This window comes from Vanessa tameamea, chromosome 13 (genome assembly GCF_037043105.1).
Source record: "Vanessa tameamea isolate UH-Manoa-2023 chromosome 13, ilVanTame1 primary haplotype, whole genome shotgun sequence".
In the NCBI taxonomy this organism is placed as follows: Eukaryota; Metazoa; Arthropoda; class Insecta; order Lepidoptera; family Nymphalidae; genus Vanessa; species Vanessa tameamea.
This window is the reverse complement of record NC_087321.1, coordinates 7,411,531-7,427,546: the sequence shown is the minus strand read 5'-3', so window position 1 is coordinate 7,427,546 and position 16,016 is coordinate 7,411,531. Positions and strand designations below refer to the sequence as shown.

At 30.1% G+C, this 16,016-nt stretch overlaps 3 protein-coding genes across 3 annotated transcripts; 2 read left to right on the top strand and 1 right to left on the bottom strand.

Annotated features, from left to right (window-relative positions):
- Positions 1-65: 65 nt before the first annotated feature.
- On the top strand, positions 66-6,733 carry LOC113403397 (cytochrome P450 9e2-like). The gene is made up of 9 exons (XM_026643943.2): positions 66-428; positions 525-676; positions 1,067-1,190; positions 1,645-1,763; positions 1,896-2,074; positions 2,196-2,281; positions 2,391-2,606; positions 3,106-3,357; positions 5,405-6,733. Exons 1-9 carry the CDS (start codon positions 173-175, stop codon positions 5,566-5,568), a joined length of 1,548 nt encoding a protein of 515 aa, XP_026499728.2. The 5' UTR covers positions 66-172; the 3' UTR covers positions 5,569-6,733.
- A 210-nt stretch (positions 6,734-6,943) lies between these two features.
- Positions 6,944-9,730, bottom strand: LOC113403395 (tRNA (cytosine(72)-C(5))-methyltransferase NSUN6). The gene is made up of 7 exons (XM_026643941.2): positions 9,517-9,730; positions 9,252-9,447; positions 8,977-9,133; positions 8,677-8,884; positions 8,250-8,543; positions 7,712-7,893; positions 6,944-7,077 (listed from the first exon to the last, which is right to left on the bottom strand). Exons 1-7 carry the CDS (start codon positions 9,631-9,633, stop codon positions 6,957-6,959), a joined length of 1,275 nt encoding a protein of 424 aa, XP_026499726.2. The 5' UTR covers positions 9,634-9,730; the 3' UTR covers positions 6,944-6,956.
- Positions 9,731-11,265: 1,535 nt separating this feature from the next.
- Positions 11,266-15,610, top strand: LOC113403404 (ADP-ribosylation factor 1). The gene is made up of 5 exons (XM_026643951.2): positions 11,266-11,399; positions 11,763-11,930; positions 12,575-12,684; positions 13,540-13,665; positions 14,088-15,610. Exons 2-5 carry the CDS (start codon positions 11,783-11,785, stop codon positions 14,250-14,252), a joined length of 549 nt encoding a protein of 182 aa, XP_026499736.1. The 5' UTR covers positions 11,266-11,399; positions 11,763-11,782; the 3' UTR covers positions 14,253-15,610.
- Positions 15,611-16,016: the final 406 nt, after the last annotated feature.

Below are 16,016 nucleotides of genomic sequence, written 5' to 3'. Positions count from 1 at the left end.
ACTATGGAGATGCAACACTAGTTCATTAATAATTCATTGGTGATTCACATTTACCAATCCATCAGTTTATTTTAAGATCAGTTTTAAAAAAGTTTTACTTGGTTGATGTAGTGTTTTTTGCATTCATAAAAGTAATTGTCATTGCTGACTATTGTGGAAGATCGATAGAAAAATGGAACTGAATACTGGAACTAAAGAGTTATTGTTTTTCATAGTCGAAAATTGGAAATTATTGCTTTTTTTTAACTTAATATTTTTTCTTTATTTTTACTACACCCAAACGTTTGATTATTTCGAAAAGCGAAATGTAAAATTTATGAAACCTGTTATTTTCTTTGGAAATTCATTATCTAGAATAACTGGTAAAAGGTCTTTCATCGAATTTCATTTAGATGTTTACAATTACTTTAAAGGCAATCGTTATGGAGGTAAGCTTAAATATTAGTAGAACCTGGATTCTGAGTTTCATTTTTTCTATTAAAATTTTGTCAAAAATAATCATGACTAATTGTATAATATTATAGGATATTTCGAAGGTCGAAGACCTGTTCTGTATGTCTTACACCCAGACCTAATAAAATCTGTCACTATTAGTGATGCCGATCATTTTATTGACCGAAGTACTATCAAGACTAAGGAACCAAGATATTTGAGCAGATCGCTTTTAGCTTTAAAGGTAAAAAAATCCTTTAGAACATAATAATTACCTATAATATTTAAGAGTACAGATTTTATAGCATTAGGTAACACAATTATTTTTATTTATTTGACCATTTTGCTACTTTTGAATGAATATAATGAGCCAGAACATTTCAAAACAAGATGGTACTGTGTGCCAGTGGCATAGGCTGTTTTTTGATCTCATGGGATCGAGTTTGGCTTTTCTATGACAGAGTCATGCCAATTATGGTTTTATATAGGGCTCTCATTTGGCCACTGAGACTTATTGGCTTCTGAAATCTGTAAATATCACCTACTTAACATGACAATTAGCAATTAGCATATTTCATGGATTTTCATTAATTTTTTAATTAATTTTTCATGATTTTATACTATCAATTTCTAGGGTATGGAATGGAAAGCCGTCAGGAGCTTAATAACACCAACTTTCAGCTCATCACGCTTAAAAAATATGTTCCCATTAGTTCAACATTGTTCAGACCAGTGGGTTGGACTTTTATCACGCTTTGGTCAGTATTTCATATATATTAATAGTTCACATTTCAGTTACAGTCCTAATTATTTGTATGAAATAAAACTAAAATTCATAAAATAAATCAATAAACACTTACTTACTGAAAATACAATATCCTATCAATATCCTTTTTAACATTCTTGACATAATATTTTAGAATTTCTCAACGAACTCTTCGGCATATTTAATGAGCATTTAGATTTCCTTCATTCATCATAAATTTTTTACATTTCCAATTCAAATCTAACAAAAACAAAAGAAACCTATTAATTAAACTCTGACACTTCTACTGTAATAGACTTATGTTGTTTTTTTTTAAAGTAACCAATTTAATAAAAATTCTCATAGTAAAAATTAAAAATCTTAAATATAAGTAAATGAAATGCAGATAAATTATTGATTTGCACCCAATAAGCAAGTTCCACAAATTAATGTTAAAATTTTTGCAGACAATACTCAAATCGAACTCAAAGAGATGACTGGCCATTTCACATTGGAAGTTACAGGTGTATGTGCATTTGGTATAAGCACTGATGCTCTTAAAGATGAAAATGCAGAATTCTACAAGGTTAGATAAATTTGGTAGTTGATATTAATACATTGAACATTTTAAGTTTTGCATTATTTTGCATTTGCATTGCATTATGCAATATATTTTTATAATCTATCAGTTTGCATTTTTTTTATGTTATATTTTTAGGTAGCAGAGAAATTTAATTACATGTCCATTCAAAAGAGGATATTTTTCTTTTTCATTTTATTGTTTATGCCTTCGATGTTCAGATACATAAATATATCTTTTATGAACTATGATGCTACGAAAAAGTTAGTAAAAATATTACAAAACACTAAAGCTGAAAGAATGACTGCAGAATCTAAGTAAGTTTATAAAATACTTAATTAAATGCTGTTTGAGAAAGAAAAATTTAAGCAATAATAAAACTTCAAAATAGTAATTTCTGTATGAAATGTCTTAACATATACTTTAATTTTTTTGCAGGAGAAGTGACTTTTTGCAGCTTTTAGTTGATGTTGCTATAAAAGAAAAAGAAGAGCTTGAAAACGCTAGTGAATCTTCTAAAAGATGTAAGAAGAAGTATTACACAATATTACATATTTTTCCTTGATTATAAAACTATTCACAGAGTTGCCTAACTATTTATTTTATCTATTTACTTTGCCTTGTTTATTTCAGATTTGGACAATGACACATTGGACGCACAAGCATTACTATTCTTGTTAGCGGGTTTTGAGACAACAAGTACTTTGTTATCTTTTGTTTTTCACACAATGGCAGTTCGGCCAGATATACAAGACAAATTAAGGGCTCATATTGAAGAAATTACTAAAGGACAAGAGTTGACCTATGATCTTCTTTCGCAATTAGATTATCTAGATGCAGTTATACAGGGTAATCAAAATATATTATTATTAATTAAAAAAACAAGTAAAATTTTCAAAGTCAAATTGTTAACATTGCAAACTTTATGTAATTAATCTACGTCAGCTTAAAGTACTGTGATGTATTCCTAGATTTTTATGTATTAAATTCGTGGATCGATTACTCAAATACCTGTGAAGATGACCATAAAAGTCCCTAAAGAATTGTCTTTTTTAAAGACACAGTTATGACGTGCGTTTTTCTTAAATCTACAGAAAGGCAAACACTTGTTGTTTCATTCCCACAAAACTAGTTTTTGGCGCGTGTGACGTGCGTCACGAGCGACGAGCATCGCATTAATTGGTTAGCAATGGTTTAGTAAATCTATGCGCCCATTATTTGATAACCTAATAGCTTAATTTAATTTTTCGTTCAACGAATTAGCAGACGGACAGACAGGAAATTCGATATATAAGATGTTCGTATTGACATCGGATGTACGGAAATAATAACTTACATTTTATTTCAGAAACTTTAAGAATGTACCCACCATTAGGCAGAATTGATAGAACATGTACTAAGCCATACACTTTACCTGGTACATCATTGCATCTCAAAGTCGGCGACGTAGTTGCAGTACCCGTTTATGGCATCCACATGGATCCAGACATTTATCCCGACCCAAAGAAATTTATACCTGAAAGATTTATGAAGGAAGAGAAAAAGGGGAGGCCTTCGCATTTGTTTCTGGCGTTTGGTGCTGGACCTAGGAACTGCATTGGTAATGTACTTTAAACTATAAATTCTGAATATTTAAAAAATATATGTCGTAACCTTTATTTAGCTATAATAGTAACTATAAGTTAGAACCGATATAATGAGCACATATAATTTTGGACTTTGATTATTAATTGTCTGATCATGATTAAACACTAAAGACCACACAAATGTATGTAAACGAAATATGACCTTTGCGTGACTCCCGTATATTTTATTTTTTCTCGATATAATAATGGCATAAAAATTTACCAATCATGATATGACGAAGTTGCTGTTTAAAATTAATACATCTATCTAACTACATAATAATTGTACTGTAAAAACTAGTTATGTATGATTTAATGAAGGTAAATCATACATATCAAACTATATAGACATAATATATAAGATACCTGTATGATAACAAAGGCTGAGGCAATTATGTTATACTATAAATAAAACAATAGTGATAGCGACATTAGAGACGCAATAATTTGAGTAAATATCACACAACATAAATTTAATTAAATGATACAAAGTATCTAGGATTTTATTTAAAATAAAAGCCAACACGTGTTTTATAACGTGCGTCAAAAAGTAACAGCCTGTTAGTGTCCCACTGCTGGGCTAAGGCCTACTCTCCAGTAGACGAGAAGGTTTGGTGTTTGTTTCACCACGCTGCTGGTGGTTACACATGTGAGATATTCCTTACGATATTTTCCTTTACTGCCGAGCACGAGATGAATTATAAACACAAATTAAGCTCATGAAAAATTAGTGGTGCTTGTTCGGTTTTGAATTAGCAATCATCGGTAAAGATCTCGTATTCTAACCACTGCGCTCTCGACTGTCATGAGTCATAGTATACACGTTCAATTATAATATCGTGATTAATTTTTAATGCCGATTTTTTTATTTGACTTTATAAAATGCTATTGAACTTGACCTTGCTTTGAAGTCAAGTCCTATTTTATACGTTACTTGAAATGCATTTTTATATAAAATGTATGCATTGATTACTTACTAAAATTTATTTTGTTATTTAATTCGTTTGACTAAAAAATAAACGATTTTCCCAGAAATTGTGACGTACATTCTATTAACACTAGGAATAAGAATAACCTTGTTACTCCAAGTACCCGATTACACAGGGTTAGTAACTCTTTTTTGGGGCAATGTATACGTTTTTACAACAGGATCCCAGAAAACGTTCAAAATTATTCAATTATAAAATTCAAAAGAATCGTTAAAGAGCGTTTGTGTGCTAAAGGATATTACAACACTAATGACTTTTTAGTTGACTGCACACCTTGGAAATGAAATGATCGCCTCCAGGCTGCTTCAAATAACTAAAATATAATTATCATTGTACATAACAATGGTTCTTCTCAGGTCCGAGGTGCTAAATTCCGAACCGGTGGTAGATTTTTGACGATCAATAAGCAAGTGTAAACACTTCTATATTGAATAAAGATTTTTGACTTTGACTAAAAAACCGTGTAATTGGTCAAGTTTTTTTTTTTTTTTTATGGCATTGGCTGGCGGACGAGCATATGGGCCACCTGATGGTAAGTGGTCACCACCGCCCATAGACAAAGGCGCCGCAAGAAACATTAACCATTCCTTACATCACCCATGCGCCACCAACATTGGGAACCAAGATGTTATGTCCCTTGTGCCTGTGATTACACTGGCTCACTCACCCTTCTAACCGGAACACAACAATACAGTGTACTGTTATTTGGCGGTAGAATATCTGATGAGTGGGTGGTACCTACCCAGACGGGCTTGCACAAAGCCCTACCACCAAGTATTCGGACATTATTAGATAACACAAACTTAAATATATAATTTATTTGTAATGTACTCCTAAAACTCATTTATAAAGCCAATACGTTACGTTTCAAAATCGCACAAATTTAGCTAGTTACGTTTTAAAGTCGTTTTTTTTTTTTCGTTTTTCTCGGTAAAATATCGAAGATGGTGTTAGTGCTTAGTAATAACAATTTAATTATGTCTTTTTTAATTAATCTTCTGTAATCTTCTACTTAACAGTCTATTCATTGCAGGTATCCGTTTCGCGATGATCGTTGCCAAGACCGCGATTGTTACTCTGATGAGAAATTTCAAATTTTCAAGTGGACCAAAAACTGAGAATCCTGTGAAATTTCACAGAAATTCCATGTTGTTAAAACCAGAATCTGGTATATGGGTGCACGTTGAAAAGATATAAATCATTTGAGTAACGTATAAAGCTGCCTTCCAGTGCCTGTGATATTACGGCACACGTAGCTGTCGGCTGCGGACCGAGCGCGCACGGCCTCGCCCGCCCGGCCCGTCCAATCCACCAATAGTGGAGACCCACTTTAATATACTATTATATTATTATAATATAAAGTTATTCAGAACATCGAATGTTATACAACTTCAATTATATTGTTATATGAAAACAAAAATTATTTAGGTGTCGGATCCGGTTTTTAAACCACAAGCTTTATAAAATTTAATAATGTCACAGTGAGATTAAATAGTACAAAGTGAATATATCATTTAAAAATATTGTAACTTAAATATAAATATTCGAATTTAAGATTATAAAAATATTGGAAAATTTATAAAATTATTATTGAGATAATCTATTATAATTCATATAATAATTCAAAAAATGTATATATTACTGTAAAAGTTCGAACTACGGTAAATCTTAAGATTTTCTAGTAAAACCTAAGATTTACCGATTATGAATGGTAAATGTCCATAAAACTTTGGGATTCGAACATTTACCATCATTCACTTGGTAAATCTTAGGATTTACATGTTAGGTTAGGTTGGAATGGTAAAATTCCGAAAAAGTCGTCCTTTTATAATAAATACTTACATTTACAACAACTCATGTCGGTAAATCTTAGGTTTTACTGGAAAATCTCAAGATTTACCTTAGTTCGAGATATTACAGTAACATATACATTATTAGAATATTAAATAAAAACAATTATAACATGTAACATTTGCTAAATTGTAACTAATTTTGTGATATATTTTTTTTAGTTTATAGTTGTCAATTTATAATTTAGCCATCATTTTAATATATACGAGTAATAAGTGAATATTGAATTGTAATTTTTGTAGCGTTTATAAAAGGAGGGGAATTCAACTTATATAGATCTCTAAAGATAGCGGAGAAAACATTTCAATTTCGTTAAAAATAGGAGACTTGCCATCACATGCGATTAAAGGCGCAACAAAGTTAATCGGACTGAAGTTAGTGGAGATGAATATGTATACGTAATACATCTACAGTTTGATCTAATTATTTTATCAAGTTATACAACAATAAAATATCTTTATTATTAAGCGGGTAATTGTTATATTTATGAACAATAAAATGTATACTTGGATACTATGGTTATTATTTTTGTTTATGTAGTATAGTAAATAACATAAAAATTAAACTACTCTCCCAGTATCCGGTAAATATTGAATTTCCATATTATAAGTTGGTTTTCTTCATTTAAAACTCTATGTATCAAAACGATATATTATTCGGTGAAATGAAAAAAAGTGAAGGGTAATAAAAAAAACAACACTTGATTTAAATAAAATGTATCTTATTTTATTGTGCTAACTGTTATGATCTTTAGTTTTTACGAATGCCGCTATAAAAAAACCTATAGTATTTTTATATATGTCTTCAACTGGTCTCAATTCATCGTCTTCTGGACCAAATCGTTGTACCATTAATCTGTAAGTATTAATATATATGATTAATAACTCTGATATTATAAATAATCGATGAGCTAATTGACAATATTATCTTGACGTAATATCTGCAAAGAGAACGAAATCATTTTATTTATTATACTTATTACAATCCCGTTTTATCCATTAGTACACTAATAACTAGAGATTTTAGTAAGCTAGAGAAGTCCAGACATGATTCATCCAGCCCAGTTTATTAATCTTTTATTTATGTTTTAATTGGAGTTTGAAATCAATAATCAAACATTTAATTACAATAAATGACCCAGTTAATACATAAACAAGACTGTACCTAAATACAAAATTTTTAAAACGAATTCAATTTTGAATTTTTATACTAGAATTGTTAATTTAATAGTATTTGTAAAATGTTAACCTGTATTGCACGTTTTGAGCTAGTGACTGTGCGAAATTTTACAATAGATTAGCTTTTAAAACATTTTTGATACAATATGACCCTTTAGTGCGATCATGGTTTTTTTATCGCACTTTCACTTTCAGCTTTTACCCTGCTTCATTATAAGATTAAGAAGCTCTGTTTACCTTTCTCTTTTTGCAGTGAAATGTAGGGATTTTTTTAAAACGGGTAATTCAATGCATTTGTTTTGTTTTATTACCTTTCTTTGTCAGACAGACCAACATTTGGTAAACCTGGTCCCCCATATAATGGTTCTGCAGGTATAAGTTTCAAACATGGAAATTTTTCTAAGGCCCAAGCCACCATGCCTTCGTTCTCGTCCACTGTTACTGTACAAGTGCTGTATATTAATTTACCATTAATTTCCAAAATTTTTACAGCCTGAAAAACATGTTTTTATTTTAATGTTTCGCATTATTTTACATTTACAACTTATAGTGGATTCCACAAGTCATACTGCTAAGTAACAAAATACTCGCACCTCATTGCTCAATGGGCTAAAGATAAGACAACCCTCAGAATTGATTTCGCCAATGAAGTTCACGCATGCATAAGCCAATGAGTGCACAAGGTTAATTTGAATCAGAAATCAGTGTTTGTATCATGGAATGTACTTTTATTAATTATTATTACTAGTAGTATATTATTATATTCTATGAACATGTGACATTACACTATTCATGTGATAAACACAGAGCAAAACTATATAACTAATAACTATGTAATAAAATACTTGCCGCATCAAATAACTTTCTTTGAACAAATTTGTATGATTGAAGCATTTTTGGAGAAATAATGTTATTTAATTGTGGTCTTTGACCAAGCCCGCTACAGGGTGCATCCAGGAGAATTTTATTAAAGCTATTTGAACAAAATGGAGGCTCCATTATATTATTATTATTATCATCACCAGAATGAATTTTTGTTGAATCATATGCATAAGCTTTTACACATGTAGCACCTTGTTTATTGCAAGTTTGCTGTATTTTAGCACATTTTTGAATTGTCTTGTCAATAGCAATAATAACAGCCTAAAAAAAAGTATTGAAGTAAATAATAGTACTATAACTATATATTATTATATTGTTGATATAATAAAAAAAACAAAGTAATGAACAATTTTATCATATTCATTAAATTTATTACATAAATACATATACTGACTTTATTATTTGACATTTCAGCTAAGTGGGTTGTTTTATTACCAGGTGCAGCACACATATCCAGGATAAATTCATAAGGTTGTGCATTAACAACCCACCCAGCAATTATGGATGGGAGATTTTGTAACAAAACTTGACCTTTAGAAAAAATTGTTTCATTTAATACTGGCAATCTTGAAGCAGGTAGTAATGTTTGAATTGCTATGCCACTGTGAATATAAATAAAAAAACAATAATCATGACATTCATAAACAATAAAAAAAAGAAATCTTTTTTTAAAATATTTTTATAAACATTATACCTAGGTTGAACTGCTTTGTCGAATAAGTGGTATCGTAACATTTTCAAAAAACCTGTGCCAACATATTGTTTGTTTCCATCATATTTTACTTTATGACCTCTTTTACATTGGCCATCCATAGAACCATAAATATCTATTCTTTCATTTATATCACAGTCTATAAATAATAAAAATATTTATATACATAAACATACATTTTACAAAATATTTATTACTTTTTTATATCTAGAAATAAATATATACATGTTTTTCTTCAATATAGCTATTTTACTTACTCGTGGGAAGGCCTAAGACACCAGGGGCATATACATGGGCACCTCTTAAGACTGCAGCTGCACATAGTGGATCTACAATAACTTCATTCTTTGATTTCTCAAAACTTAAAGTTGTAGGCCATTGTTCAATAACAAGACAGTCAGGTTTTAAAAAGTAATATTTCGGAATACTATTAGTGTTTAATTCTTTTCTTTGCTAAAAAAAAAAAAATATTACAAAATTTATATGCTTTTCGTATATGAAGTTTATTAGAATTAAACATACTTCCTCTAAGTAGTTTTGTAGATTCACTATATCCAATTCCATTAATTTATTGATTCTAAATATTGTGTACTTCGGAGGTTCTAATAGCCAGTTCTTTAGAGAGTCGTTTTGTGTCATTTTCTTTAAATTAAGTATTTAATATGTATAAAGAATGACAAAACCTTGTATTTATTTTGGTAGTCTAAAACTAAGATTGAGACTACAATCTTATACCCGATGAAATTCCCTTATACCTACTACCTTAAACATACTTCACACGTGCCACATTTTACTAAGTATTTTTATTTCAGTATTTTATCAAAACTGAATTCTAGTGTACTATGAAAACAAATATTTATAAACCTGTAAAATGTAAATCATTGGATATTTGACAGATATGAGACGTCATATATTTTAGCGATGTGTTTGAACTGCAAAGCCATAGACAATTTGATCACCTATCGTAGAAACTAAATACAATCATTGTTTTTAGTTTACTTGAATTTATATTATATTATGTAGCAAAGTTTTTGCTTCTCTATCTTCTTGATCTTGTACGGTTCCGTTTCTGTAAGTAAGTCTGTAAGTTGAATGTTTTTTCCCTATTTCAGTGTAAGTCCTCTATTTAAGTATGTATTTTCATACAAAAAAAAGAGTATAAAAGATCTTGTACCTATTATACAAAAACCATAAGCTGACAATAGTACCATGCTATATGCCGTTGAAGGTGATTCCTTTTCATTGATATTACCATTAATCAAGAAGAGAGTACCGTCGCCCACGATACTATTAAGGTTTCGTGTTGTATCGCTTTCACAAATTAAGTTAATCTCACCGGTACCCCACACCATTATAAAGGTATTTTGCTCATTTATAAAAAAAATAAGCGTCCGAGTTGTCGATTAATCGAGGAACATTTCTAAGTTGCTAATGTTTCGTATTGTGACCGTCAACCACTCATTAGTATAACTGTATAACTGTATTCATATTTCATGTTATACTGACTACATATCTTTTGCTGGTGCCCTTTAAGTAGACTATATGGGATGACGAAGCCGTCTACACTACAACACACGCCCCCAGCATGACAGCATGGCATCTTTGTTTGATGCCCTATCTGACTAGCGCACAAGATGGAGGTTTTTCAATAAAAAACTAGGGCCTCGATTGTACGTGTACCTCGACCCTCGCAACAACAGGTCTGATATTAGATCCCCTAGTAGCCTTCAACACCTCATCTGAACGTCATAACTAACATTAACAAGTTTTATTCAATTGTTTATATACTTAGTCTGTCATACAGTTTACAACCTTCCTAAATAGGTCTTTGTAAAACTATTATATTTTTGGACTAGTGGTTCTTATGATTAATACGTTCCAACAATAAGAAACCAAAACTCTTCAGTTTATAATATTAAAACCGATTCCTTTATCATTAAAATAACTTTATAAAGGTAAACATTTAATGTAAATATGATATACCGTATATATTCTTGAATAATGTTATGATAATTTAAGATGATGTTGTTGAGAATTTAATTGCGAATGATAAGTTATTGTTTTAGAGCTAAAAACGAAGTAATTTAATAATATTAATATTCCTCTTATTCCTTTGACTGCGTGTTACTAATACATATATATTTAGGGAACGCAATAAATAAAGTCAATAATTTTGGGAATGTGACGAATTTATTGTAGTTAAGGTTGAATATAATATGAATTATGAATTGTTCAGTTATGACTTCAAAATTATATTTATAACTGGCCACTTTTTTCCGATACGTGGCATAGGCACGAACAACTTCCACGTTCGCCGCCATTTTGACATACAGTGAATAGTAGAGACTTCAGTGGATTGAAGCGTTTTTACTTCATTTAACATATATTTCCTCGAAAAAAAAAATGTAAGTATACTACCATAATTTTATTATTACTCTATTTAATATCAAATAAGTGATTGAACTATTATTTTATACACCTTAAGATCCTTGGGTGGTGACCCTAACAAAATTACTAACAGCGGTGTTCACGAATTTTAAGCTAAATGTATAATTTAATTTGTGATACACTACTTAAAGTTTATATTTTATATTTGTTTTAAAGGAAAAAGCTCCTTTCATTGTTTGTTTCGATCTGGCTTTGAACAAAGTACGTCTAATTCTAGATAGGACTTGCCATGTCATTATCATTGATTATAGTAACATATAGTGACGGATGAGTCAGAGTGAATGTGTTTTCTAATGATTAATAAAATAATTTCTTTTCAGAAAGCTCACAAAGCCGCAAAATGGGGAATATGTTTGCAAATTTATTTAAAGGCCTATTTGGCAAAAAAGAAATGAGAATATTGATGGTTGGTCTTGATGCAGCTGGTAAAACCACAATCTTATACAAACTTAAATTAGGAGAAATTGTTACAACAATTCCCACAATTGGTGAGTAATTTGTTATATTATTTTAATTCTACTTTTTTTTTTTATATTTATTACACTAGACTTATGAAATAATCAAAATTTTATTGCGGGTAAAAAAGTAATAATTCATTGTGGAGTTATAATTTAATGTTTATTTATGTGTATGTTATTTAATTTTGTGTGCTGGCTTGCTTGTCTGTGATTGCATAGTGATAAATGAGAATACAATGTGTACACTGATCAGATAAGCAATATGGCTAATTAATATAATATTGGAATATATTAATAAATATTATTTAATTATTTAAAACTATGAACTAATTAAAAACAAAATTAAAAGCTTTAAAAAGAGAAAGTATTCTCTAAGCTGCATATTGCTTTTGACCTATTTATTATTAACAATATGTTTAAAATAGCATATTGCTTATTTTCTTCTATTAAGATTAATTATATCAAATCATTGCTAGAATAACTAGAACAACACACATAATGTTTTGATTTTTTTTTATATTAGACTACAATATATATGTATAATCAGATATTACTGCTGATTTTTCCCATCTCGTGTAATGTCTCTAATAATAAACTATCCCTGGTTATATAATATTCTTATGACATTTATTGAGATCAATCTTATAAAAAATAATTAATGTAAAATATTACAGGATTTAATGTGGAAACTGTAGAATACAAAAATATCAGTTTCACTGTGTGGGATGTCGGTGGCCAGGACAAAATCAGACCTCTATGGAGGCATTATTTCCAGAACACACAGGTAATTTTTTTTTCTCTTATACAGTTATTAATTAAATATATCTTACTTAATGATTTCATAATTCAAGTTTTATTTAAAGACAACACATACATAGAAGTGCAAGGTTTATCATAGGAGCCCTAGATTACTAAAACAGTGTTGTAATTTATGGTGCAGATGATGATAGCTTTACATTTAATACAATTCTGTGATGTGATGAGACGATGATTCAAAAGTGCTTGTAAAGCCTAATTGAATAAAGTATTTTTGATTTTATTTGATATGTAAATTATTCGCTATAACACAGAATAAAATTTAAAATCTCAGCTCTAAAAGCTGATTTACATATATTATGTAGTCATGTAATAAAATTTTATCTTAATTTTAAGCGACTTAATTTAGAATAAGCATTTATATGTTTGATCTGAAACTTAGTGATTAGTGATTAACTGATACCAGGTATAACAACAATTTGTTTTTTTTTTTTTGACCTTATTTCTACAATGTGAGTATATTATTTTTCACAAATTTAGGCATTTCAATAATGTGTGATATTTAGATATGTTTTATGATTTGCCACGCCCATTAATAATTTTAATTCATGAATATTTTTCTCACTATTCATTACATTAATTGATTTTTATTTAAAAATTATGAATCTTAAGAGATTTATACAGTAAAGTTCATATTGAGCACTTTAATAGAAAATATATGTTTTATTCTTATACTCACTTGGGATTTTTTTTATCAATCAGTTAGAGGGATTGAGTGCAATATTAAAGTATGAGTAACAATATTTTACTATTATTGGGCTCTTCTACTAATCGTGTTGAAATTGTGTATATTTAATTTGACAAAATATGTTATGTTTTTTAGGGTCTCATCTTTGTAGTAGACAGTAATGACCGAGAGCGTATCGGCGAAGCGCGTGAGGAACTCATGAGAATGTTAAGTGAAGATGAGTTAAGAGATGCAGTACTGTTGATTTTTGCAAACAAACAGGTAAATAAATTTTAAACAATTGATTTTTTTATGTGATAATTTTGTTTTTACCACTTTATGTTTAATTTTATGTACTTTTAAGTAATATGTGATTGACTGTATCTTACAAATTGGCAAATTATTTATCTTATCTAATCTTGTTATTTTTTTAAAGCATATACAGTATTAGTTTTATGTATACAAAATTTCTATTGTAATACTATTAACATTTGTGTTTGTGCATGCATAACTCACTAAGGATTTAATTTTCTCTCATAATGAATATTTATAGGTTCATACTTTAAAACAGTATCAAATCCTTGGTTGCAGTTGGCTGATAAATATATTTTTAACCGCATTTATATTATTCACTATTTAAGTGATGCAATGAAAAAGAAAAATGTTAAATATAAATTTAATCTTAATTTATTTTTCTTGTGTAGGATCTGCCAAATGCCATGAACGCGGCCGAGATTACAGACAAGCTGGGTCTGCATTCACTGCGCAACCGCAACTGGTACATCCAGGCGACGTGCGCCACCTCCGGAGACGGACTATACGAGGGGCTCGACTGGCTCTCCAACCAGCTCAAGAATGCCAACCGCTAACCACCTGTGCGCTATCAACTCACAGACTAATCTGATTACTGAAAGAGACTATGGTTTAAGATATGTTAACTTTATTTGCTATAAATGAATACAATGTATTATGTGCGGTATCATAAATGTATTACTGTGTCACCCGGTGACCGAGCTCGCATCGCATTCTCGCCGAACCACTCGCTTACACCGAAGCCCAAGTACGTCGCTCTCGACTATATGCTAAAATAAACGCGATGCATAATCTTCGTTTCTAAAATATTATATCGATATTAATTTGTACAAAATTAAGGGGTCATGCTGTACTTAGTGCAATGAGGTATTAGTCATTGGGATTGCGTTGTTTGTTCGATCTCTGATGACGTTGAACAAATATAGTGTGTAAAGTTAATGCAAAATTACTATTTTTGTTTATATATGTATCTGTAAACAAAAATAAAACTGTACATTCGATTAATCGCGCATTGTGATGTGGATAGGTACATATGTGTAGCTGACTCGTGATAAAGTGAATCACAGCATAACATGTTTTATATGTATACTATAATGTGGTATAAGTTGTCGTAATAAAGTATTTAAAGTTAATTCACTTTTATGACTTTAATTCACTAGTTTAGTAGCTATTGCCTGTAATGGGCTCACGCGGGGGGGATAAGGGTCACGGTTCACCGGAAGCAGTAAGCTAGAGCCAATAACGCGTGGTATCGAAGGTGCAGATAATTTTCTTATTACATATGGAACTACAGAAGTTTGACCAAGTATCCAAATTATGTGAAGAAGATTTGAGATCTTCGCCGCATAACATGTCACAGCCTATTCACATCGCTTTGTGATTTACTAGGGACTTACTTCACCTTCGATTTTGTGCATATTCCAATTATTATTTGAACGACTTATTGTATGATGATAGTTTATTTTTATGGAAGTTAACTAGGTAGAGTAAGCTGTTATGTATTTAACATTTCAATCGCATTCAAAACAGTTCCGACCGATGGCTCTCATTTATCGGATGGCTCGTTATGACCACCTGCATTTATAGTTGACTTCTCATGACGAACCGAGATTTAATTTAGGCGTAATATGTATTAGATGGACAATGTGTCATTTTGGGAAGTGTTTTTGCGTGCAGGAAACAGTGCTCGAAACACTTCAGTGGTACTTTGCTCTTACACAATTAATTATAACTTAGCATTTTTTATAATAATTTAGAAGAAATTATTAAAACACAATTTAAGGATATGATTATGTGGCGTGTGGTGGAGATTTTTTTTTAATTTTTATGAAAATCAAGAAGATTAAATGAAATGCGAAATGTGACATTCCGGTTTGTCTTAATGCTGTATTATGGAATAAAATATCCTCACCAACCTTCGTTTTTACTTAATAAATCCTATCATATTTTATCCTAATTTTAATATGTATGCATGAATAAAGTTGTGAATGAAATGAAAAACCGGACGCGATACATGATCAAAACGAATTATTGTTTATAGGGAAGTAGATTTGGAGATTTAAAAAAAAAAAATGGTTATACATGCAGGGAAAAAACATTTTTCTGGGTTTTGAGTTAGATTAGTTTCTATTTATGTTAAGTTCTAAGAAGAAAAGAGGAGATAGAATGATATTAATAATAGGCCAGTCAATAAAGCCCGTGAAGGTTGAGTAATTATATTATATTAGTATCATTATGATTTTTTGATATGTGGTTTCGGACGTTAAAATAATAACAAATTAAAATTTTCAACCCTCTGGGCTGAACGCTAGGGGGTTGAG